Source organism: Natrix helvetica (genome assembly GCF_964273705.1).
Source record: "Natrix helvetica genome assembly, chromosome: 5".
NCBI classification, from domain to species: domain Eukaryota; kingdom Metazoa; phylum Chordata; class Lepidosauria; order Squamata; family Natricidae; genus Natrix; species Natrix helvetica.
Window position 1 is genome coordinate 89,695,976 of NC_138551.1, and position 27,558 is coordinate 89,723,533.

The following is a 27,558-nucleotide window of genomic DNA, read 5'->3' on the forward strand; positions in this document are numbered from 1 at the left end:
TGTAGTTACATCTTTATTGAATTACAGAAGCTTCAGTGCAAAAAGAAAAAAAAATAGAATAGAGCAGTTTGTTAAAGCAGCTGCTTATTTTCCCAGTTCATTTCTGAATGTAAGGTATTATTGTGCAAATCATATTTACATTAAGTTGTAAGAATTTGTCCAAAAAATATGAAATCGTTTCCTTTCAGCAAGAAACAAGATTCTATACATAAATGTGTTTTACCTCACAGAATGCCATTTTTCTTTTAAGGGAGTGTATTATATTTTCCAACAACAATCTCTTATAAAGGAGACGTTAAACACAATGCTACACAACAACATCCATATTAATTTGCTGTTGCTTTTCATTATATGCTTATTTCAAAGCAGCAAGAATTTGGAGCCAGCAGCAGACAAAAAAAAATGACATATCAATCTGAAGAATTCAAGTCAATGCCCTCAAAAGTACACCCAAGATATATAAAATTAAAAAAAAAATATTCCTAACTTTAACAATAATGCAGAGGTTGATTATTTTAATAACTTCATTCTACAAATCTGTATTTTAAACAAAGTCAGAAGTCCTGGGGTTTAAGGGCTTTATAGTTTATTTATAGATGTTCAACAAGCGGTAATGTTTTTGTGTTGGTGTGCTTGCTCCCCACCCGTGAATCACAGCTGTCTTCACGCAAAAGTCATGACTGCCAGTGAACATTTTGCTCTAGACATTCTGATTTATCCCTAGTATAAATCCAAAAAAATGCCTACTCATGCAAGTAGATGTTAATTCTCTAGAGCAACGGCCCCAAATCTTTCTGGCTTGGAAAGTGGTGGACCCGTGGAGCTTCGTGCACATGTGTGGGCGCCCACTGTTTGAGCGGCCTAGTGGTGGGCCACAGCCTGGGGTGGGGGAACCTCTTCTGTAGCGGGACCAGTTGTTAAGAAGAGACAATCTTAATAGACAATTGTACAATCCAACAGGAAAATGGTACTTATTTTTTTTCTACCAAGCTTCTTTTTTATTTTAGTTTCGGGAAATATACCTTACCGAAATGGGAGGCAAAGAGCTCTGTGCACTAGCTGGACCAAATTAAGTGCACCCCTGGATTTTCTAGGCAATAATTTACTGTTGTTTGTTGAACAAGAAGCTACTAAACTTGTTTCAAAAGCAATGGACTGATCTTTCGTAAGCATTTTAAACTTGCACTATCAACGAGTACTGCCTGCACCTTAGGCTGTGAATGAACATACATTCAGTATTGGCTACACAGGCGTTGGGACTTAAGAGCTTAATTATGACGTAATTGTGGGCATTCCGAAGTCATCCCTTTGGAAGGAATGGGACTGCCTCTGTCTAGGCAGTTTTAAGCCAGCAGTTAAGAATTTATTTCGAAGATTTGTCTACACAATAACTGTTCACAAAAAGGTATCAACAGCTATATTTCAATACAGAGCACTACAGTCCCATGTTTTAGGTTTAACTTTAAGCAAGAATGTTTTTTTTTTAAAAAACAAGTAATTAAAATCCAGACACACCAGCACTGTCCTTAGTTTACTTACATATACACACACTTATTATTACTCCTTCTCAGAAACAGTGAAGCCAATTGACCAATGACTGGCGGTACGTTTTCATGTACCGCAAAGGTCTACAACTGGAGTTAGAAATATCAGTAAGTCAAAACAATGGATCCTTCCACAATAGTAGCACGGCTACTAAGCGATTCATAAAAAGGGGTACTTGAAATGGAGAGGGAGAAGATCAAGACACTAAGATTTAGCTTTTACTAGCCTAACCCTTGGCTTCCATTTTCTTCCAAGAATGAAAAAAGAGCTGGCCAAAGATGATGTATCTTCTAGTTCCAAACATGGCGCTTGCAGTGGTCAATAGCCTGGGAGAGAAAGAGGGAAGGAAAGAGGGGGAGAAAAGAGAGATGCAAGGCATAATCAGAGAGACATAATTTATATCAAGATTATGCACAGAGTGCCTGGAAGTCATTCCAAAGGATTTCTGGGATTCTATCAAGTTGTTGCTTATCAAATATTTACAACTTTTTCAACCAAGGTCAGAGTTTTAGCTGGCTCAAAACTTGAGTCTCAAATCTACCTTGGGAAAAAAAATCTAGATAATCAGTAGATGGCAGGAAAGAGAGACAGAAACCATAATGCTTTGATGCCATCTAGTGGTGTGAATTCCCCACAGCTCAGCTCTGATAGCCTAACCACAACTTGGGTCCCATCTAGCTTGCAACTTACCTTTCCTGCTGTACACTGAACCATGAATTACAGTTTATGCTATTAATAATCACAAATTAATGAGGTTGACCCCTTATGAACAACCCTACTTGTGTTCGCTTAAACCATGAGATTCACACCAAAGAGGGAGGGAGCTGTTCCAGAGGTGGAACAAGGGCCACTTTATTTCATTTTTAATTTTATTTCATATCCCAGCCAAATGTGGCACAGTAGTTAATACATTTCAAAGTGAAATAAATTAACTTTTTCTGGAACAAAAATGTCCACTTGCCATCACACAGATAACAAAACAGGCATAAGGAATGCCTTCCTAGGGTAGATACATGTGGCACCGAGTCCCTAGATCAGGAGTCTCAAACTGGCGGGATCACGTGACGTATCACTTTTTCCCCCTTTGCTAAACCGGGAGTGGGCATGGCCAGCACCTGACACCTCTGGCCCCCAGGCCCCTCCTTAGATGACATTATGGTCAGCATTTTGGCCTGCCATACGGTGATCAAATAAACAGGTAATAACATTTTCCTGATTCATCCACAGCTTGACTATGGGTAAGATTAGTTTGCTAGTACAATACTAAAGCAAATCAAGGAATTGCAAAGGGGGGCTGGCATTACCTATAGAAATTATTTTACTCTCACCAGGCTTTCTCTCCATTTCAGTATCACTCTAGAATGTTTCTATCTAGTTATCAGGTATTTGGGGTTCTGACGGTATACACTACTCATCCTGCTCGACCACCCAATTGATAGAAATGACACCAGATTTAATCTTCTCCAGACTACTCAAGGCAGGATTGCCATGATCACACCAATTTACGACTTCATGGTCTACTCCCAGAAGCTAGTTGATTCCAGAGATGCTGGACAACTTTCCAGCTTAGATGCAGGTGCTTCTCTTGAGTCCAGGAAGGACGGGGATGCGGTGGAGGGGGGGAATATAAAGGTCACTAGAGCAGAAGGTTGTCCTATCACAACGGTCGTGGGGAGGAGGGGATGCGAGGACAGGATAAGATCCCAAGGTCGGTTGGGAGACCGTGGCTGCTGGTTACGCCCGGTCGCTTGTACCAACCCCTGCAGTCTAGGTGGACAGGTGCTACAGAGCCAGGGCCTGCGGCTGATGCTTTGCAACGCAAGGTCTGTTACCAACAAGGCCCCCCTCATTAATGAGTTGATCTCAGAGGGGGAGCTAGACCTTGCAGGGATAACGGAGACCTGGTTGGGCCACGAGGGTGGTTTACCCCTCGTGGAAATGTGCCCACCAGGCTTCCGGGCATTCCATCGGCCCCGGGCCCTGGGTAAGGGTGGTGGGGTGGCGGTGGTTATGCGGGAATGTTTAGAGCCGAGGGAGTTCACTGTCCCTCAGATACCCGGGTGTGAGTCCCTTGGTGTGAACTGGGGCCCAGGGAGGCAGTGGGGCTCGCTGATTGTATACTTGGCTCCTCGCTATGCATCAGCAGCCCTGCCCGAGCTCCTCGAGCTAATCTCAGCGACGGCAGTTGAGACTCCCAGACTTTTGGTCATGGGGGACTTCAACTTGCCGTCAACGGGAGCGGCTTCTGAGGTGGCTCGGGAGTTCATGGCTTCCATGACGGCCATGGACCTGACCCAATTAGTGCAGGGCCCCACTCACGAAGGGGGCCACACACTGGACCTCATTTTTGTATCTGAACAGTGGACGAGTGATCTGGGAATAGGGGACTTAGTCATCACGCCCCTGTCATGGTCAGACCACTCATCCCTCCGGCTGGACTTCCCTGGCGCTATCCCCCACCGCGAGGAGGCGGAACCAGACTCTACAAGCTGGTACCGCCCCAGGCACCTGATGGAATCGGATAGATTCCAGACGGAGCTTGGGCCAATACCTGTAGCCTTGTCCCGCTCCCGCTCCGAGGACCTAGTGACTGCCTGGAATAGGGCGACGACTGGGGCCTTGGACCGGGTTGCGCCTTTGCGACCTCTCCTGCGGCATCGACCCACCCGGGCTCCTTGGTTCACTGAGGAGCTAAGGGTGATGAAGCGCCACAGAAGACGTCTAGAGAGCAGGTGGAGGTCCTCACGATCCGAATCTGACCGAACACAGGTAAGAGCCTATTTGCGGACTTACCTTGTGGCAATAAGAGCGGCCAAGCGCAGACATTGTGCTGCCCTTATTGCGTCCGCGGATAACCGCCCTGCCGCCCTGTTTCGGGTGACCCGCTCCCTTTTATCGCAGGGGACGCGAGAGACACCCTTACAGGGAAGAGCAGAGGAGTTTGGGGAATATCTTCAGGACAAAATCGATCAGATCCGGAGCGGATGGACCTCCGTCAGTGGACCAGACGAGCAGTCAACAGCGAGTCTTGAGAGACCATTCTGGGAGGAGTTTGACTCTGTTGCCCCCGAGGATTTGGACAGGTTGCGTGGACGGCTACGACCCACCACATGTTCAATGGACCCGTGCCCCTCCTGGCTGGTACTGGCAGCCTGGGAGGTGACACGAGGCTGGCTTCTGGGCCTGGTGAACGCCTCATTGGGTGAGGGTTACTTACCAACCGCCTTGAAAGAGGCGGTGGTGAGACCCTTGCTCAAGAGACCTTCGCTCGACCCAATGGAGCTAGCTAATTACCGTCCAGTCTCCAACCTCCCCTTCTTGGCGAAGGTTGTTGAGAATGTGGTGGCGCAGCAGTTTCCACGACACCTGGACGAATCCGACTATCTAGACCCACGCCAGTCCGGCTTCCGACCCAGGCACAGCACTGAGACAGCCTTGGTCGCGTTGGTTGATGATCTCTGGAGGGCCAGAGATAGGGGTTGTTCCTCTATCCTGGTCCTATTAGACCTCTCGGCGGCTTTTGATACCATCGACCATGGTATCCTATTGCGCCGGTTGGAGGGGATGGGAGTCTGAGGCACCGTTCTGCGGTGGTTCGGCTCCTACCTCTCCGACCGGAAGCAATGTGTGTTGACAGGGGGGCAGAGGTTGTCCCTGAAGCCACTCACTTGTGGGGTGCCGCAGGGGTCGGTCCTCTCGCCTCTCCTGTTCAACGCATATGTGAAGCCACTGGGTGAGATCATCCGTGGCTTTGGGGTTGAGTACCACCTGTACGCTGATGACACTCAGCTGTACATTTCAACCCCAAACCACCCCAACGAGGCTGTCGAAGTGATGTCCCGGTGTTTGGAAGCCGTCGGGGTCTGGATGGGGGACAACAGACTCAAACTCAACCCCTCCAAGACCGAGTGGCTATGGGTACCGGCACCTCGGTTCAGCCAGCTGACACCATCGCTGGCCATAGGGGGCGAACAACTGTCCCCTGTGGAGCGGGCGCGCAATTTGGGCATCCTCCTTGATGCCCAGCTGTCACTGGAGGACCATGTGGCAGCCGTGGCAAGGGGGGCGTTCCACCAGGTTCGCCTGGTGCGCCAATTGCGCCCCCTACTGGACCGGAGTGCCCTGCGCACGGTCACTCATGCGCTGGTGACGTCTCGCCTGGACTACTGCAATGCCCTCTACATGGGGCTTCCCTTGGGACGCATCCGGAGACTGCAGCTAGTTCAGAACGCAGCCGCGCGGGTTATCATGGGGAGTACACGTTACTCCCACGTAACACCGCTCCTGTGCGAGCTGCACTGGCTACCTGTGGCCTTTCGGGTGCGTTTCAAGGTATTGATCACTATCTTTAAAGCGCTCCATGGCATAGGACTTAGATATCTGCAGGATCGCATCCTACCACACACGTCCCTGCGACCTATTCGCTCACACAGGGAGGGACTCCTCCTGGTGCCGTCCGCTAGGCAGTGTCAGCGGGCGACACCTAGGAGTAGGTCCTTCTCTGTGATGGGCCCAACCCTCTGGAATGACCTCCCCCCCCCGACATTCGAACCACCACCGACCTCCGTTCCTTCCGTCAAAAGTTAAAGACTCACCTATTTCAATCAGCTGGCCTGGCACTTTCTTAGTTTTACCTCCCGGGGATTTATTTTAATTGGGTTTGGGTTTTTAATTGGGGATGTTTTTAGGGTTTTAGAATATATTTATTTCTTGTACAGCCTATCTCCTCCATCCAAATGTATTTAATTGTTTTATGATTGTATTTTTATCTGCATTGACTGTACACCGCCCCGAGTCCCTTTTTGGGAGAGGGGGCAGTCTAGAAATCCAAGAAATAAATAAATAAATAAGCCTAGATTAAGATCCATGAAGACAATGGAGATGATCTGGCCATAGGACAGGGCTGATTCTGGACATTTGGCATTCTCTTTTGCTATGCACAACCCATTCAGTTTCTTAGTATATCCCTCAGCTGACAACAACAAAGCCAGATTAGAATGCAGTTAGAAGAAAACTCACATTTGAGGGAACAATATCTAAGAGCTCATTACTGATCTTATTCAGTACAGACAATGGAAGAGAAGCAGAAACATTTCATGCTTTCACTATTGCATCCTGCTCTGGTAGTCTCTCATGTTGGAGGATGTGATGGACAAGCCTTTTCAATGACAATACTGTAGCTTTGGAATGAATTCTCCAGTACAATATATCAGGTGCCACATTTTTTATGTAGTTAAATGAGTTTTTATTATTAAAGGCATTTTTAATGCACAAACATGTTTATTTCAAACACATTTGTTGTTTAGAAACATTTTTAATTACTCAGGATTCTCTATTTACTTGTTTTGATATTATAGCCTCCTTCAAAAAGGCAGAAACGATTGGGTTTTTGTGGCATTCACCAATCCCAACAATTAATTTTAGGTGCATAAACTGCACCCCTGCTTTATCACTTAGCATTAGGATCTTGCTCATGCCTTCCAGTAGTGTGCCTGTCTTGTAGAAAGCCTCTTCCCATATTAGCTGGCATAATGCTGCTTGTTGGGTTTCTGTCTCTACCTACATGCCTGCTCAGAAGTACATAAAATACTTACATGACACTCAGTTGCAGTGTCCATGTTCTTACACCAATACCCTGGTCCTCGGACACACAATTCTGATCCCAAAAGACGTTTAGTGGATTCTGCGCAAACTCCAAGTTTCTATGAAGTGAAAGGTAGTAATTGCAGTTTACTGTTTCACTATAATAAAAGTGTGATCAGTCCGTTCATTTATTAGGATTTCTACAAAGAATTCTAAAGGAACGAAAGAAAACCCTATCATTACAAAAGACAAGTTATGCCTTGGTTGAAGTAAGGGTCAGAAAATAAGATAGGAACAAACCCATTTTTCAAAGGGCATTTTAGCAGTATCGCTAACACCTCTTGTTCTTATTTTGCCTTTATTTTGCATTTGCGATTTGGATTAGATCAATCCAGAATTTAAAAATCACTTTACAGTTTTCTTTGGCACCTGCTAGTCCATAAATAGCTTTGAGTTGTGATAGTAGATACCTAAGCATTTAAATGCCCAATCAATTATTTATTTAATGGTACATACACTGAAGTGTAGTTCATAAGTAAATATTCTAACTCACGGTACTTACATTGCACACAAAAGTAGGATCCATCATTTCTGCGAGAAGCTGCACAACTGTTGCCTCATACTGCTGCACAAACTGGACACACTGTTTATAAAAAATTAAGCATCGGTGAGAAATGGAATAGGATCCTCTACCAATTGATTAAGTAACTCAGATGGAAAATTTTAATTTAAGGGCCTTTTGTTATATCGAGTGCTATCTAGCCAAAGCTACTGTTGATTTCAATGAGTTATTTGATATGTGTTAGATTATCACAGTTAAATTGCAGACCTAATCTAACCAAATAACTTATTGGTCACAAAGTTAAATGCATTCTCTTATTTATGAACCAGAATCTGGTCCTACAATAGGAAGTGAAATGGTTGTAAGGGAACATATGTGTGTGTGTGTGAGAGAAAGAGACACAATGAAGATTGCTAGTTGTTGCCACCTCATTTAGATAAAAGTTCTTCCATACAGTGTCCTGTGCCATTCCCTCCCTCTTTTTTGCCAGACAAAGAGATTGCTTAAACAAGCTAATTTTTTTCTGGGCTGCTTTTTTCCATTGCATATCATTTCCCTAAAAAGTAATAACTGTAAGTTTACTAACAAGCTCAGCTCTGTGACTGCAATTACAGGTAGACTTTGTGTAATGACTTGTTCAGTGACTGCTAGAACTTATGATGGCACTGAATCAGGGGGACTTATGACTAGTCCTTGTAATTGCAGCTGTTGCCAGCATTTTTACAGTTACATCATTGCCATTTGCAACCTCCACTGCCAGCTTCTGATAGGCAAAGTCAATGGGAAAGCCAGTAGGAGGTCAAAGTGACCATGCAGGATTACTATCAATGGCAATTAGAACTGCCAGAACTGCCACTGCGTGAGGTGTGACGTTGGCCTTTAGAACTGTGTTGCTTAGCAATAAAATTCCAAGTCCAATTATTGTTTGTAAGCTGGACTGCCTGTGGGTGATTAGAACTTTGGCTCCTGCTTGAAACTGACCAGACCTCAGTTGGTATCAAACTGAAGGCTTTTGATAATAGGCCGTGTGACATTTGATGGTACATCCTGCATTGATTCTGAGTTTTATTGTTATTACCGTCATATTTGCAAACAATCACTAAGCAAGGAATGACTGCTTAAAGAATGGGTATAGAAGTATATAAATGATAATGCATCCATTGATTTTTGAAACAAATCCATGATCATCATATAGATAGGTGAAAAGCAAAGGAATATTTCAAACTAAGCATCATGCTTGTAACTTGCAACTTGAGAACTTATGTTATGAAATACAAACAGCACCACACTACAACTTCTTTTAAAGCATAGAAGTGATCTGCTACTCAAAGAAGCAACCACCTTGTTACAGCTCAAGGCAACTGTTTACTTATATTATTACATTTTGAAAGTATCACCAGCTCAGCAATCTAACAAACCAATTAAACAGATTAACTGTTTTCACAACACTCTGCAATGATTTGAAAGAGCCTACCTCTACCACGCAGGAATTTTAAGTGTCCAGTTTGACACAGGTTGTGGAGGTCATTACAAAGCAGAAATCATCACTCTTTCTGCTTTCATAGATTAGCTTTTTAGAAGAAGTCATTCACAGCACTGCAGTTTTTAACACACAATAGCACGTTAATTACCTGGTCACTAACAGACTGCGGTAAATAGTGGCAGACTCGTTCCAGAAATACTTCAATCTCAGCAGTGGTAGCATTCTTAGCTAGTTCCTTGTCTGCATAAGCAACGACCATCTTGCACACATCACATATATTTCCCAATTCTGATTGCACTGGAACAATTTCTTCTGAGGGTACACAAAGCAAAGGTGTTTTATGTCAAGTTAATGTCTATATTTACATTAATGAACAAAAAAATTGCAATACCAGAAAAGTAAAATTCAAACCAAACACAGAAGCATTGATTATGTAGCAAAGGATTATTCGAGTTCTCACCAGCTGGTAAAATGTTGTTTGTGCAGCATCTCAGCATCACACACACCATTTTAGGACTAGTAGCTTCCAGCAACATATCAAGAATAGACTTCCCATAAACTTCCACAAAGTCCTTACACTCCTCTCTGGTTTTTTCAGGTAGCACTAAACAGACTTTCTCCATTGCTTGTATCATCTCCTCCTAGTACAGACAAAGGTAACTATTTTGAGAGAAGTTCAGGCATCATAAGTTCTCTCGGCATCTGCTAAAACTAGCAATACACAAAATAGGTATGGTATGGTTCAACGGTACATTGAAATGCAGCATTAAAAAATCAAGATGAACTCCTCTGGCAATCCTCATCCATATATAGCAGTGGTCACCAACTGATGGTCCGTGGACGACTGGTGGTCCGCGAGAAAATTTTGGTGGTCCGCAGAAAAAATATTTGCATTTTTTATATTGCACTAAATCAAGAGTCCTCAAACTATGGCCCCTGGGATGGATAACATGCAATGAATGCTTATGTTGCTGCAGAGAGTCTCCCCTTTCAGGGACGTTTTGTGTGGGTCAGGGGGAGCCCAGAAATTCCAACTTGCGGTCTGCTTCAGCCTCCTGGTGCGGGGCTTTGGGTGAAGGTTGGAGGGAAGCACCACTGGTGGCAAAGAGCCAGAGGGCCTTGTTCCAGTGGGACTGCATAATGGCCTAGAATAGTTGACCATCTCAGCCCACTGAGCCTCCAGGCCAGTACCTGACCTTACACTCCTGCAGGTCTTCCCTCTGCTTGGAAAGCCTATGATCGTAATCCCCAGTGAGGTGCTTCTGCTAAGCCTCCTTCTCGGTCAGATCCAATTTGAACTGAGCCAGCTGTTTTGCCACCTCTTTCTCTTTGGAGGCTGCTTAGCTCCAACAACTGTTTCCTGTTGGGGACCCAAGGAGCCCAGGCGGGCAAGGAGCGGGAGGGGAGGGGCGAGTAGAGGCTAGCGAGGCGCCCCTCGACGTGAGTAACATCAAGTTGGCCACGCCCTCCCAGTGACATGACCATATAACCACATCCACCCAGCCAGTAATTAGGCAGATATTAGTTGTCCACGGAATTTAAAATTATGAATTTAGTGGTCCCTGAGGTCTGAAAGGTTGGTGACTCCTCATATATAGAATGCCACCACAAATAAAGTCATTTTGTCAGAAGCCACCTGTCCTCATTTGATCATACTAGATGGAGCACAGCTCTTGGAGAGCAAACTGTATTATAAAAGGTGATATTAGCAGTCTAATTTATTTCATGGTACATGCATACCTCCGTCTTATTGCTTTCCAGAAGGTTGGCCACCTCTTCTACCATGATAGTACATACTTCACAGAGAGAGAATGCTTCCTTTTGACTCGGGCTGGTCTACAATTTAAAAAAAAAACATTATTTGCAGTAGTTATTACAGGTGCTACCAGTAACAAGACATCAACAGCCACAGAAACATGAAGCAGCAGTTGGGGCGTACTCTGAAGTATATATTGGGTCCCTGGAAATTGAACCTGACAAGAAAGGGTTACCTCACTAGTTAAGAAGGCAAAACTTAAAACTTCTTCCTTGTGACCTGAAGGAACCACTCTTACATATTCTGACTTCAGTATTGGCTATTCAATTGTTAACCATAAAATTAGCAACTACTATAGTATCTGTAAAAGGGACACAGTGGCTTATTGGCTAAGGCGTTGAGCTTGTCAATCGGAAAGGTTGGCAGTTTGAATCCCTAGTACTGCATAACGGAGTGAGCTCCCGTTATTTGTCCCAGCTTCTGCCAACCTAGCAGTTTGAAAGCATGTAAAAATGCAAGTAGAAAAATAGGAACCACCTTTGGTGGGAAGGTAACAGCACTCTGTGCGCCTTCAGCGTTTAGTCATGCCGGCCACATGACCACAGAGATGTCTTCAGAGAGCGCTGGCTCTTTCGCTTTGAAATGGAGATGAGCAATGCCCCCTAGAGTCGGAAATGACTAGCACATATATGTGAGGGGAACCTTTACCTTATAGTATCTGTACAATAATTAGCACAATGTTGTAAAATAGCTTAGGTGTCAACCCTTGGGCTACTTCATTTCTTTTTAAATTACAGCAGAGCCAGTGTCCAGAAACATAATTCACATTAAGTCAAGATTCCATTCTCTCTCATTTCAACATGAAAAGAATATTATAGCAGCAATTTTCGCACAATGGGCCAATACATCACGGCGCTCCCTGTACCTGTCAGTGAAGGTAAGTCCATGGCCAAAGAGAGTCAACTTTTATCTATTTGATAGTACTTTATAAGGACTTTCATTAGAAGTATCTATTAATGGTAACCATTGTTGGTATTATGGCTGTTGACAAAGGCTCTACATTTATAGGGTCTGCTGTCAATATGAAGGAAAGGCTGCTTTTCCTGGCTACACATACCAGGTAATGTATTCTTCAACATTCTGCTAAATGTGAAATGGGAAAAAATCATTTTATGTTGTAAGAGACAAATAATCGACCCATTATCCCTTTGAGGTACTTTAAGGGTGTATTCTCAGAGTCTTATGCAGCCCCAGCTTGAGGCAGATGTATTCATTGGCAAAGCTTTGGCTTGGGCAGAAGTTTGGAAGCACACTCTTTTGTGCTAGATGAAATATGGATCTGGCCCGAGTTTAAAGCAGGAATCTGGCCTTAAAATCACTTCATCCAGCCGGACCACAAACAGATCCCATCGGAAGACACCCCTGGATCCTAACTTTTCAAGTCAAGGTTAAGGCTAGCAAAATGGCTAACCAAGAAAAAAATCTTTTTTTGTTAAGAATACCGATGGTCAAGGCCCAGGGAAAGAAACTAAACCACTGTTAAGTCAGAAGAGAGTCCCGGAACACCAAGCCACCACCGATAGTCTTCTTGTTCATATAGTAGTTTATTTCCAGCCCCCTCTCCATCCCTTAGGAAGTCTTAAAGGTCAGGGACCCTTAATACTGGTGCCACCAGCTTCAGTTTTGGGACCACCAGTGGGGTCAAATCAACTGAGAGATTTTGATGTTAATTGTTTTGGGGCCAAGATGGTCTCAGTGAAAGACTAGCCAAGATTAGACTCTTAATAACCCATTAAGAGCTATTCAGAAATTGCTTTGTTCAATTTTCAGGCTACCACAAGGCTCAGTGCATTGTTGAACCTTGGGACAGGCTGTCCAGGCATTTGTGATGAAAATTTTATGTTTCTGGATCTTTTTCTTCTATTTCATGTTATTCTAACTTACTAAAGTCCATCAGGAGGTTCCCTCTGGGATTGTTTCTTAGATTTTCTCTCCTTTACCATCTCCAGGCTTCTGATCTCTCACTCAGATCCATAACAGTAATCACATAAGTTAGAGCTATTCATTCTTTGAGACGTTCATCTCCTTGCTTTGGTAAAGTGACATGCAGATAACTAAGCACCAAGTCTTACCTCAACTGGCTCTATCTTTGCTGGAGAGATAACTTTAGCAGGCACCAGAGTTTGGAGGGGTACAAATTTCAGGGAAGAACAAAATCCTATCATGTTACAAATATCCTGTGGTTGCTGAAGACATAAAACACCAATGTAAGTTACTTCTATAGTCTACAAGGTAGCAAATTCGTTTTAATATCACTCTAATTTCATAAATGTAAAAGCAGCCCCAGATGCCATGGAACAGTATAGATGTTATTTGTACAGGAAAGAAAAAAAATGCATTTTGTTTCAAGCCCAAAACATGGTGTGTCTCTGAAGTTCTGCCAAACTGCTCCAGACAGGCAGTGGTTCAGCAGAACCAAAATATATAGGGTTTTGATTTTTTCAGGTTTCAATCAACCCAAATCCATACTGATCTGTACATAATTGACTACCCTGTTTCCCTGAAAATAAGACCTCCCCAGATAATAAGCCCAATCGGGCTTTTGAGCGCATGTGTTAAAATTAGCATTCCCCCGAAAATAAGCCTTCCCCGAAAATATTGCAACACAGCAGCAACCATGAGGTGATCACGCTTGCCACCTCCTGCACCTCAAAAATAATAAGACCTCCCCAAAAATAAGGTCAAGTGCTTATTTTGGGGGTCAAAAGAAAATAAGACCCTGTCTTATTTTTGGGAAAACATGGTAATTTTGCTTTTCTCTCCGCTTTCTATGTGCAGTCAAAAAACTGACCACCCCACTCTACTTAGTGTCTTTCCTGCCACTCACGACTGCGATTGTTCTTGCTTTCTACCTCTCTGAAACATTTTTCTTTTCAACATGATGCCTCGCTATATGTCCAAAAGAAAAATGCCTCTGTCTGGATATGGTCCATCTGGAAACTAACTGTTAACCTGAAAAAAGTGGTTCACATATAGGTTGTTTTGTATATCCTTGGACATTATGTGTGCTTTCAGATTGAATTTCATTCATTTTTGGCATTTCTACGCCACAGCAGAACAAAGTTGAATCAAACAATCTATTTCAGCAACTTCCTTGTGTCCACAATTGATTTACAAAGCTAAATACTTTTAGAACAAATAGAAGTGTAGATTATGCGCTCTTCCTGATGTTTCATAACCGTCCCTTGGTGGAGTATTTTTTAAAAAAATTGGTACTTCAATGTAACATGAGTTTTCTACAAGATACATGCAGTCATTTTACTAAATTCAAGCACTATTCTGGTTAGAAAAGAAGACAATTTCTAGCAGTCATTCAGTGCTATACAAAAGAAAAACTCCAATTTCCTTTCGGTTAGTATTTCACATTAAATAGTTTAAAAACAGTCTCTAATTTATAACTGTACAGGAAGAGGATAGTCTAGATTATCGATGAGAAAACAATGGATCTTTAAGTGCCGAACTACAATTTCTGCAACATTCCTCACTAAAAGCTGGCTGGGCTGCTGAAAATAACAATTCATCAATATCACAAGTCCCCTGCTACCCTCTATAGCCAAACTAAACCAGTTGCAAGTAGTCCTCAACTTACAGCCACAATTGAGCGCTCAAAATCTCTGTTGGCGAGACAGCTGTTAAATGAATTTTGCCCCATTTTACGACCTCTTGCCACAGTTGTTAAGTGAATCACTGCAGTTGTTTAGTAACACAGCAATTCAGTGAATCTGGTTTGCCCATTGACTTTGCTTGCCAGAAGGGTTCCAAAAGTCCCAGGACACTACAACCATCATAAATATGAGTCTGTTGTCAAGCACCTGAATTTTACCACGTGACCATAGAGATGCTGCAACAGCCGCATCATACGTCACTTTTTTCAGTGCCATTGCAACTTCAAATGGTCACTAAAGAAAGCTGCTGCAGATCGAGGACTAACTGTATTCAAACATATATATTTCAAAATTTCCTGATCACTTCTGAACGCAAATATGGCCCACATCCTAAAAAAATGTAAGACAGAATGTATACAATTTCAAGAGTTCACGTAATTGCTAAATACCTGTAGCTGCTGCAGCTTCACCTTTCAGAAAAGTCTCATTGGTTTACATAACTTTATACCTGCTAATCATTCATAAAGGAGTTGGCTGTCCCAAGAATTCCCTCCTCTGCAGTTAGCTTAACAGCTTAAGGAATAATTTTAACTCCTCCTACCTTCTCCTACCATAGCAAGTCAAAACAAAATTTAACTAGAAGGGAGTAGGTCATTGATGGCGAACCTTTTCAGCACTGAGTGCCCAAACCAGCACCAGAAACCCAAAGACCAGCTGGCTGGCACAAGCATGCCTTTTTTAAGTTGTATTTCAGGTTGTTTTCAGACCATTTCCAAGCCGTTTTCTGGTGCCCGTGAAGACCACCTGGACAGCATGCATGCGCACGCCAGAAACCAGAAGAGCAGCCACCTCTGGCACGCATGCCATAGGTTCGCCATCATGGGAGTAGGTTCTTTAACTAAATAAACTGCATAACTGTTCAGTTTATTTTAATTACTGGTGTTATATCTGAAAACTACACAAGTAGGTTGCCATTTGAAAGTGATTTGGAATAAATGTTTCCTTCAAGAAGGAAAAGATAAAGCATTTAGCTCTTATAAACAGAAGGTAACGGTGGTTTAGAGAATGAGTATCAAGGCATCCACTTTTCCCAAACATTTTCTTATGAAAGCATATCATAATTATATATGTTTCCAGACCATCTTTGAAGTAGTTCAATCATTCTATTCTCCCATAACCAAAGAGATGTTTCCATACCATTTACACACAAAAGCAAATATACTAAAGTATGATGCCATCTCTATATAAGCCGAGAAATGTCCTCATTTCACCGTTTTCCTCATTAAGACATATATAAGTTGGCAAACAAAACACCACAATCCGAGTTATAAATACATGCAACATGCATTTGCCAAACCAAACCATGACAGGTGCAAGGTCCAAAGAGGTTTATTTAGGAAGCTCAGCATCTATGGCCAAATCATATCCTAAAACTATCTGGATCATTATGGCTTCAGGCCTTGTGGAATTTTCTACGCATTAATTTTTAGTTTCAAAGCCAGGTAGTCAAATAGGCTCATAGTCTGTTTCACAATGGCCAAGATTTCATTTTTAAGCTCAAAAAGGATTCTTTCCACAGCCGCTCTGTCCCTTGAATCTGTCAAAAATATCACACTTATCAACTATATTAGCAAGAGATCAAGCCACACTCTCTAAGTGGAGGGAGGAAGTTTCTCACATACCTGCTCCTGCTGTTGACAGGATGGTGAAAAAGAAACACAAGAGAGTTAAACAACTGGAAAAACAATCAAGCCTCTAAATGGTTCACACCACAACTTTTCATGCAAGAAGAGGGAAGGGCCAATTAACAATAGAATGATTATTTTTGCAAAATAAATTTTCTTCAATATATATACTTTCTGAACAGGCATAGACAACTGAATGCCCTATGAAAAATGTTGTGTTGCAGTCAACCCAGTACGATTTCTGGTGTAAATATTATTTTGTCCCTACTGCCGCATTCCTACAGAGATCTTCGATATAAATAATCTCAAGAACTAAAAGAAAATGTAGCCTGATGGCACAACATGTTAGTTAGTCCTTAAGTAATTAATTAATCCAAAATGACTTTTGATGCTATCAGACCTAGTTAAGACATTTGCTATAACTCCAATGGCAGATTTTTAATATATTTTTGGAGCAAGATAATAAAATATAGGAAATATTAATCTTACCATGTGCATGATCATCTGAATAGCCAGGGAAGAATACTCAGTAATGTAGCCTTTGCACTATTAAAGAGGAAGAGAGACATTGGAGATGGTTGTTATTACACAAACTGCAAAATATGCCAGCCACATATAATCACTGTATTTCTTATTAAAGAAATGTACTGACTTCTTCAACAGGAGAATTTGGGATATATATGTACATACATACATACATACATACATACATACATACATACACACACACACACACACACACACACACATTTTTATCTGTACAATATGGAGGAAGGCATACATAATTGCATCTTACATTTCTCTCGTGACAATTAGGATATTAAATGGTGACAGCTCATCCAAAGTTATTCTGTAATACAAGCCAGGATTTGAATTTCCAGTATCCCCTTAAACTTGTTCTTACACATTCTGTACAGGCTGTAAAATTCATTTCATATAGTCAGAATCATATTTTACATTTATATTACTTTTAAAAGGAACACGGTGGCTCAGTGGCTAAGACGCTGAGTTTGTCGATCAGAAAGTTCAGCAGTTTGAATCTCTAGCGCCACTTAACGGAGTGAGCTCTCGTTACTTGTCCCACCTTCTGCCAAGCTAGCAGTTCTAAAGCATGTAAAAATCCAAGTAGAAAAATAGGGACCACCTTTGGTGGGAAGGTAACACCTTTCCGTGCACCCTTGGTGTTTAGTCATGCCAGCCACATGACCATGGCTCTTTTAAAGATGGCACCTTAATTTCTAAATTGACAAAGCTGTGGAAATGAAAATGCCAAGCCATATACTGTATTTCCCACTGATATTAATAAGATTAAGAAAAATTACCATTTCAGACAAGGCAGGACCCAAATGTTCACACTGTTCCTTGGCATGTTCAATTAAAGAACTAACAAAAGTTGAATTGTTCCTCACGGCATCTTGAAGATCTGTTACCAGCTGAACACAGTCATTGCACACATTTCCATTGCCCTGCAGGTAAGCATGAAGCAAATCGTAACTCAATATAACGCCACAACATCAGATGGCTATATAAATTTTTAAAAAATTAATATTGTGTTACACATTCTCTGCCTTCAGGCACTAGAAAACACCTTCTGTGAAATCTGCTGACAAATTCATTGCTGGTGAGATTTTGGATGAATCTAGTTATATTGAGTAGTTCAGACAATTTTACCTTGCAACATTCTGACCTGTGACATTTCCTTTTCTGTATCACTGCATTAGGTACTTCTAACAAAATTTAGTAAAGTTATACTTGGAATATTGATATGTTTTATTCAAAATCAGCACTATTAAGATTTCTAAAACAAGAATTTAGAGGAAAAACATAGTTGTTGCACTGGATCATATTTAATAATGGATTTTATAGATGCATTATGTTTACTTGTTTTCCATTTACCTCACAAAATACTCTGAATTAACCACAAATATTTTTACTTTCTTGTGTTTCCCAAATGTTATCCCCCTTATCCTTTAATTGGTTCAGTTAGATAAAATGCATGATACAAGTTAAGGATTAAACAATCATAGTTTTTGCATTAACACCACTTGAAGGCTGGGAGAAGCATACATGATTAACCCACATGTTTGCATATTGAGAGTTCCTTATTGCTTTTGATTAAGGTAATGGGTTTAGGGAAACATGAATTTCTTTATTCAATTGTCACCAAGATTAAAAGTTAATAGCAACCTTTAGATAAAACATATATATATGTTATTAGCAGCACTAATAGCCCATTTGCAATTTTAAATTCCCACCTTAGTTTCTTTCTTAGGTTTATCCTGAGGATAAAGAAGAAGTGGCACATTAGCCATGAAAGGAGATGCCAGTTCAGAGAAATCCAGTGCTGGAATTTTGTTGGACTGAAGCTGATTTTGTAATTTTACTTCTGCCAGGTGCTTCTGAAGAGACTGACATAGTGTGAGTGCACTGCATACAACTTCAGGATTCTCCTAAAGAGTAGAAAATAACACAAATTTACTTGTTTTCACCTATGTTGTTAAATGCAGCAGAAACTGTGCAGCTAAGTACCCCTGAAAACCAAATTATCAAATCTTCAAGAAATCATTAGACTTATTATTATTGCACATTTTTTTCAATATCCCTGTTGCAGTGAATTTTGGAATATTGAGTTACGTAAGAAAAATGTAAAATCCACTATATAAAATCAGTTGCTTCTGTAGCATTAGTGAATACTTACAAGTTCTGATTTGACCATATCCAGAATATTTGGCAAATAAGCCTCCACTATGTCCTTGCACTGCTCTACCATGTCTGATTCAGGAAGAAATTCACAAATTTTGTTGAAATATTGATCTATTTCTTCCTATGACAGAAAATAGACAGGTTGGTATAAAATAAAAGAACATTCAGGAAAAAATACTTAGATAATTCTTACATCACATTAGAGAGAAAGATGGGCAACATTTTTGGGTTGGATATCACAATGTCTGCTTATTGGTCAATAGGCCACAATAGGTCTTCTAGCAATGTGGTATATTAAAAGAAGAGGCAAGTCTGAAAATTTTCAACCTTTTTAATATAATTTTGAAAAAAATTCAAAGGCAGCAATGGGAACATTTCACCCAAAAGTTGCTTTGCATTCCTATTCCTATTCTCATCTTTCAAACAGAAAATGTTACACCCAAACTGGTTATTTTGCCATTAAATTTTGGTTACATGGTTTTAGCTATACATTACCTATCTCTGCTATGGATTCTTTGCTGGGGGCATTAGTACTTTCTACAAAAAGTAATATTAAATATACTGTGAAAGTAAGCATAGGCAAATCTTTACAAAGATAAATATTCAGATGATTAAGCTTTTGTCATCAACAGCAAAAGTAGAGATATGTTTGCATAGCTGATTATCACTCTTTTATTATGCAATGGAAGGATTTAAAGGAATTTTTTATACTGTATATTTGACTATCTTTCTAAAGAAGGCACAAGCTCAATTTTGTACTATTATGAAAAAAGATAGGCCTAGGAGCTCCACTAAGAATGAATGCAATCCAACACTGGCATTTTAATCACAAAATACCCCTTCAATTTTAGGAAATGCATTCATGGTAAACCTTGGTTGAAAGGCATGTGTCAACATAGTGGGGGATCCCATTTTTAGGTCCTGCATTTTGCTTCTTGAATAAAAGTACTAGGATATTTTTTTAAAAGAAAAGAATTCTTACCGTTGTATCATTGCTCTTTAAGAGTTTTCCAACCACTCGTACAATTTCTTTACACAAATCACAGGGAATACTCTCCTGAGGAGAAAAATACCTTTTGTTAAATAAAATGACACTTAATTTTTAGACCTATCAAGTATAATCTAATGAAAATCCAGTTAAGAGAGCCCTGCTGCAGATGCTACTTAGCTTTACAGCGTTATTCAACTTCACGTGCTAGCACAAATACACTATGAAGGGTTCCTAACCTTTCCAGGCCAATGCTCCAGAGGATATTGAAAATCTTCTTTAATATAATTTTATTAATGATTTTGAAATGGAATATAAGAATCAAGGAGAGGAGCAACTTAGAACTGAGTAGAAATTTCCTGACAGTTAGAACAATTAATCAGTGGAACAGCTTTCCTCCAGAAATTGTGAATGCTGCAACACTGGAAGTTTTTAAGATGTTGGATAGCCATTTGTCTGAAATGGTTTAGGGTGTCCTGCCTAGACAGGGGTTTGGACTAGAAGACCTCCAAGGTCCCTTCCAACTCTGCTATTGTAGGTGCAAACTAAAAAGTAAGAAAAAGAAATCAAAGAGAAAGCTAAAAGAGCAAAGGGGGGGGGGGAGAGGTAAACAAGTAGTTCCCAATGTTCTTTACAGTACAATGATAAATTTACCTCTTACTCTCTGGTTTCTTAATTTATCCTATCTAATAATCAAAACCATAAATCATAAGTTCCTTTTTCCTAACTTACACAGTCCACAAGGGATTTACAAACAGCAATAAACATCGATATTTGACTTTTTTCTGATCAAAGAAGTCAATTTAGCCATCTCAACAATTTATGTCATCTTTAGCAACCGTTCCTCCATTATGGGTAGTGCCAAGACACAAAAAATGTTATGAGACACTACCAAAAGATTGCCTGTTCAGAAAATGATTACTAGAAAATAAAAATTCATACTTGAAGGATAAGTAGAAATAGAGAAACAAACTAACTGAGGACTAAACAAATTTAAGAACTTATTAATGTCACGTTGCATTTGGAATGTTTCCAAATCAAATATTTTGCACACCTTTAATAAAGCAATCTAAAACACAACAGTAATCACCAGAAGTTATGTTTTTTTCATTGTCTTGTAAGATAAATCTTGTCTCATTTTTTCACCAGGTAGCTAACTTTGAATTTTGTGGGACTGAAGATTGAGGGATATAATATGTATTAATTTCAATAAAGTTTCTGACAAAATATCCCACATTCTGATTAATAATCTAATTAAATGGAGTCTAAGCTGAATAATTGTCTCAAGAATGTACAAAAGATGGAATAAATTAATTATTCTAAGTATACTGGAGTATACTTTCTAATCTTCTGTTGCCTTAACTTCCTGATTTTTTGAATTTTATACCATGATCTTTATCTTTATTTGGAAGTTTAACCTCTTTTTAATTCTGTTCTTAACAAATGCTTTTATGCATGTATTTGTATGGTTTTATTATATTGTAAGTTGTAAAAATCACTTATGTGAAATCAGTGGTGTAGAAATTTAACAAAAAAAAATAAAAAATAGTATTTCTTGTATTGGCACTTAAAGGAACTTATCAATTATGTTGATTTTTATTTTCTACATACAAGAGCTGGTACATATTAATGTAAGTGTACCAGCCCTGGCCAAGTTCTCTATGGTTCACAACCTGGCCGAAATTTGTAAGTTCTTTAGAACAGGAGTCCCCAACCGCAGGGATGTGATCCAGTGCCAGACGGAACTGGGCCACGAAAGTGGTGGGCGAGTGCACGTGTGCATGCAGCTGCATTTGTGAAAGCAGTGTGCATGCACAAAACCATCCCCTCCCCGCCGGTCCACCAAGCCAGAAAGACTGGAGACCGCTGCTTTAGAACAAGTTTACAGCTGCCTAGATGTATTTTGTGCTATTTTATAATTGAAGGTCACTCTTCAAAGAATCAAACTAGCTTGGCTAATAATTAGCAACTATTAGTTGAAAAAGAATTTATTTTTGGTAACTTTCAATCTAACTGAAAGCACGCCACATCTCTATAGTTTCGCTCCTTTTCATTTATTCTTATTTTCCTTGGGCCATGAGCAAGCAAAAGTAACAGTAAGAATTGAGAATGTAGCTAACCAACCAAAACTAGGGTCCCAAACAGAGAACTTAAGAGGGAGGTTGATACAGAAGGAGCCAGCTCTTTTTCCTTGATTTTCCTAAACACAGAAAAGCATTCACTCAAATATTTGATAAATGCCTTTAAACTGATTGAGGCAGATCCCAAAACATCCTTTATAAGGAATACAAGCATCTGCCCTTATGGGCTGCAAAACTACCAAACACTATCTACTGTTTCTTTTACAAAAACTACCACAAGTGCATCAAACAACTCCTGCTGCATCAATATGACCAGAGAAATTCTGTATTGGTCTGCTGGTAAAAAAACAATATTTTTTTTACTACATAAAATGTTGCAAAATTTGGTACCTTAGCCATTTAGGCCATTTCCATGAATTGACCACAAATGTTCACTGATCACAATATAATTCTTGTCTGCCCAAGTCTCAATCACTGAGTAAAGCAGTAGTTAAGCAAGATGTCGTGTGATTGCCCATGTGACTGATTCAACTGCAATCCTGGCACTCCTGGTTGCGGTTGTTATATGATGACGATTGTTAAGCATAGTTCCAGGGAGGAGTGTGGTGTACTGGGGGGGGGGGGGGAGGAGAGGTAGAAAAATTCAAGCAGGATTTTCAGCCGCTGAAGATACTCCTGTGCTTATTCCACCAGCTTGAGGCACCCCACACTGTTTAACTTATCCGCTACCAACTCACTACTTTAATTTCAGCTCATTTTGATCTCTAGGAGATCTCTCCTCTGGGTGCAGAGGGCAATGCTTTTGGTGGGGTGCAGAAACAGAGCTCAAGTCTTAGTGGATTTGAGCTCCATTTCTCCATCCCGCCAACGTTCAGCTCCTGTCTACATGAAGAAGGAAACTTCTTTGGCAGGCTGCAAAAACAGAGCTAAAATAATCAGCAAAGCAATAAAATAACTTACCACGGTAGGCTTGTTCCACACATTTTGCTGACAATGTTTAACTGCTTTGCAATCAGATGCAGTTCGCAAATTCTGGCACCACACCTCTGGACCTTTTGTACAGTCTTTCTTCAAAAGCAGGGGAGTTGTCAAAGCAACTGAAAATAAAGGATAAATGCATTAGAATGCATTAGATCATGTTTTCCAACATTTTGGTCTGCCTGTGCCACACTGAAGGAATCTTGGGCCGCATATAAAATATATAATGCAGTTGATGTATATCAAAAAAATAAAGGAGGCATGTTATTTATATTTTTAATCATGATCTTGTGGGGTTGCATTAGAAGCTATCCAGGGCTGCAGGTTGGACATGCCTGCATTACGTTTCATTCCAGTTTCATGCTATTTTTTTTCTAGGCTTAAATAGGTGCAGCCAAAAGTATTGGTACCCCAAAGAATCCCAATTTGCCATTCTCTACCGTGTTTCCCTGAAAATAAGACAGGATCTTATTTTCTTCTGACCCCCAAAACAAGTACTTGCCCTTACTTTTGGGGAAGTCTTACTATTTTTTGAGGTGCAGGAGGCAGTGAGCGTGGTCACCTCATGGCTGCTGTGTTGCAATATTTTTGGGGAGGGCTTATTATCCAGGGAGGTCTTATTTTTGGGGAAACAGGGTACTGTATAGTCCAGAACAGACACTTTGCTTTTGAAGTATGATGTAACTTTTTCTTGTAAATAATAAGATAAATGAAAATGACACTTTTGGGCACATCTTAGAAGTTAAAAAGGCATTATTGTAGTGATCTTTCAAGACTATATAATTAGTGTCACAGTTGACTTCAAATCAGTCAATCATTCAGCCTATTTGGAGAAAAGTATTCAATCAGCCATTTTGTGTCATTGTATGCAGCACCTTGAACATGGGCAAGAGAAAGAAAAAGATGTCTGGGTGGGGGGAAGGAGAAAGTGATAGCCAAGAATGGCAAAATGATTATCAATGAACGTCATATTCCTACAACCATGGCTACTAATATTATCAAGCAGTTTAAGGTCCATGGAACCATAGGTAACCTCCCTAGATGTGGCTGCAAGAGGAAAATTGATCCCAGGTTGAACAGAATACTCATAGTAGACATATTAGTAGTCATAGTCATACAAATAATAGAGATATTATTAATTCATATTATCTGTTGCCATTTGATTGAAAGTGGCGTCCATGGTAGAAGACCCTACTTCTGAAAGACAGACATAAAAAAGCCAGTCTGGAGTTTACTAAAATATATATTGACAAACCACAGTACTTTTGGGACAATGTCCTCTGGACAAATAAAACCTTTTGGGTAAGTCACATCAGCTCTGTTCATAGAAGAAAAAACAATTATTTTAAAGAAAATGACACCATTCCTACTGTGTGACATAAACAAGGCGCCGACACCATAATGTTAATGAGGTTGGTTGCCTTGCTGCTTCCAGCACTGAGTGCTTTAAATCTACGTAAAACACAATGAAATCAGAATAGCTAGGCATTTTGGAGCAAAACATAATGCTCCGTCATGGGTATGGGCCTTCCAACAGGATAATGACTCAAAACATAGAGATGGAAAGCAAACATTGGACTGATCTAAATTCATCTGCTACAAATCCTAATCTGAATCCAACAGAACAACTATAGAAAAGGCTGAAACCCACAGTTGGGAGAAGGAACAAGCTTAAGACAACTGGAGTAGTTTGCTCAAGATGAATGGGAAAAATTGCCAGTTGAGAAATATATATTCAGAGCTATAAAGTATTCGATTGCCTCAAAAGATTGTGCTGCAAAAATATGTTAAGAATACCAATAATTATGCCCTTGCTATGTTCATTATTTACAAGAGTATGTTAAATCATACATCAAAAGATTGGTATCTGCCCTGTAAAGAAGAATGATGGATGCTGTTTACTTGGGTCGGTGTCAACCTATTGCCTAGCAAATTGTAATTCTTTGGGAAAAAGATGAGTACCAGCACACTTGGCTGCAACTGTTGCCAACCATAACTGATCAACAGCCAGTGGGGAATGATTTAGCATAATATGCAAGAATCTCTTAGCAATAACGAAAAACTAATCTATACACAAAGTTGAATTCCAGGTTCCCCGCCCCAACCTCCAGTATTTACAATCAACAAATCTAAGTTTAAAGAAAAAAAAGACATACTGCCAATAAAGATATCTTGTATTTCTATGGACAGAGAAAATTTATTCACTCGTATTCATTAGGAATGTTAATCTTGCTCAAGAATCATAATTTTACACACACTATACTTGAATCTTTGTCTCTATTCCTTGTTTTTTTAAACAGTGTCAAGTTGCATAAATGTAGAATGCAATTTTTAAACTTATTGCATAATTGCTGCAATTCATTACCCAAGGCTAAGCTATTTAAAATTACTAAAATGTGTAGGTGGATAACCTGAGGAATAGTGTATGTTGTGTTTTCTAAGTAAGAAAATAAAGACTGCATTAAAACGGTTTTTGTTCTTTTTCTTTTCCTTCCATTCTATCAAGACTAATTCTTAGAAACTGCCTGGGCAAGCCTCTGCAGTTTTCTTGCAAAGGTCCTTCAGAAGTGGTTTGCCACTGCCTTTTTCCTAGGGCTGAAAGTGGTCAGCTCAAGGTCATCCAGCTGGCTTTGTGCCCAAGACTCACTATTCCTCAGGTTCTAGTCTGATCCCTTAACCACTACAGCAAATTGACTCTCAAGTGCTTCTTTCATTACATTTCACTAAATTCTATAAGCCTAGTTTATTTTTTTTAAAGCATGATTAAGCAGTTCAGCTTTTCCTTGGAGTTGTACTCCAGGATTAACCGGATTCATCCAACCATGGAGGTTACTGAATGACTTTAGATTTGTTACTCTCTCAACCTATTTCATAAAATTGTTGTGTGTGATAAAAATTAAGGGATAGGAGTGCAATCAATTAGCTTTCATCACCTTTAAATCAAGGATGACTGAATCACAGTAATAATCACCTGAGGGATTGAATTAATGATGTACACATACACATCAAAGTAGTTGTGTGAATACACTTATTCCTCCCCCCCCCTACAAACACACATTTTGGTTCTCAATATGCCAAAACTGAGTAAAACCACCCCATGTAGCCAACATTCAAATGCTAACAATTCCCAAGCTATACAGTAGTCTATATTCTGCTGCTCTTCCACCTATTTTATCCAGAACATTTTTACATTAAGTTTTCATGGGAAACATTGCACTGACGCCAAGGAACACTTTGTAAAGGATTCTTTTGAGTCATTCAATTCCTCAGCTCTGTTATTTGGCCGACACAAAGCCTGTTGGGTAAACTCAGTATCCCTAATCTCATTTAGGCTCCTTTATCCAGGGGAGAAGATATCCTGGAGGAAGAGTAAACAACCAAGAAACGCCATACTTTTGCCTTTAAAAAAAAAGTCAGGTACTCCTGATATAATCACAGCAGAGAACCAGTGTCCTTATTCAAAGGCAGCACAAATGTCAAAGAAAGGGTGTTAAAAAACCATAAGTGGGACAAAGAAACTGACAAAAGCCATTGACAGGCAGCATTTTCTTTTTTCTCTCTCTTTTTCTTTTGTTTTCTCTTTCTATCTCTTTCTCTGTCAAATTACAGAACCCAGGTCCACCGTCCCTCAGTCTGGGGATTTACAACCCCCATCGTCCTTTAAAATAAATGTATTTATTTTCTCTTTCACTCACTCACACATATACACTCTCCATGGATATTGGGATAACCATTACTCCAGAGGTGAATGTTTGACTCCCTTCTAATTTAGAAAAGGGGGTTTAAATAAAAAATAAATAAAAGGAGGGAAGAAAGTAATTCAATGGCGCCAAAAAGAGGGCAAGTTAAGGGGAGGCAAACTAGGATTTTTCCAGTCGCGATGCGGAAGAAGGGCAGCTGCTCGTACTAAGGAAAGGGTCGGCAGCCAGGCGACGCCCTCCTTCTCTTTCGCTCTCGGGTAAACAAGAACACCGCCCAGTCAGCCCTGCGCAAGGCCGGGGACTGTAACCAAGGCAGGCCCAAAGGACCAGCAGCCCACTTTCTGCGAGTGGCCCAGGAAGAACGCGAGACAGCAGCCCGGTGCCCTCCACAGCCGGCAATCCTCGTAACTCCCAAGCCCAACTTCGGTTGAGGGTCAGCGGGTGGCTCCCAAGACCCTGAAAGCCGGGCGGCGACCGGCCGAGGTTTGAGGCGCCTAATCCTGCGAAGGCCCAGGGCGTGGAAATAAGAGTGTCGGACACTACGGGCCTTTCACCCGCTCTCAGGCCAGCCCCGACTGGGGTGCGAGGCCCAGCCCTCCACTCGCTCGCCTTCTGAGGTCCCCGTCTGGGGCTGCCAACGGGAACCGAAATAAAAAAGAAAAAGGGCGCGGCTTACCCGCAGCCAGCGAGCAGAGGAAGACGAGGAGAGCGAAGCGCTTCATTGTAAGTGTCCCTTGTCAGAGGTTCCGCCGCCTGCAATGCGGGAGCATCAGCTGAGAGCCGCTTTTATACCCCGGCGCTCCGTGGGAGAACGACGACACGCAGCTT

The 27,558-nt window shown here is 40.8% G+C and overlaps 1 protein-coding gene across 1 annotated transcript; it reads right to left on the reverse strand.

Annotated features, from left to right (window-relative positions):
- LOC309393245 (prosaposin-like) lies at window positions 1–27,558 on the reverse strand. Its single transcript, XM_081955222.1, has 14 exons — window positions 27,407–27,558; window positions 23,012–23,148; window positions 19,965–20,039; window positions 18,978–19,103; window positions 18,535–18,729; window positions 17,602–17,745; window positions 16,769–16,825; window positions 13,062–13,175; window positions 10,914–11,009; window positions 9,634–9,814; window positions 9,322–9,485; window positions 7,691–7,771; window positions 7,140–7,247; window positions 1–1,871 (listed from the first exon to the last, which is right to left on the reverse strand). Exons 1-14 carry the CDS (start codon window positions 27,450–27,452, stop codon window positions 1,836–1,838), a joined length of 1,560 nt encoding a protein of 519 aa, XP_081811348.1. The 5' UTR covers window positions 27,453–27,558; the 3' UTR covers window positions 1–1,835.

Bases quoted from the DNA above. Each gene is read 5' to 3' on its own strand.
- LOC309393245 (XM_081955222.1), bottom strand. From the start codon at position 27,452: ATGAAGCGCTTCGCTCTCCTCGTCTTCCTCTGCTCGCTGGCTGCGG. The intron at 11,010-13,061 runs GTAAGACTTGGT...TTTAAATTGTAG, and splicing joins CAAAGATAGAGCCAGTTGAG to ACCAGCCCGAGTCAAAAGGA. The intron at 9,815-10,913 runs GTATGCATGTAC...TGTCTGTACTAG, and splicing joins TGGAAAGCAATAAGACGGAG to GAGGAGATGATACAAGCAAT.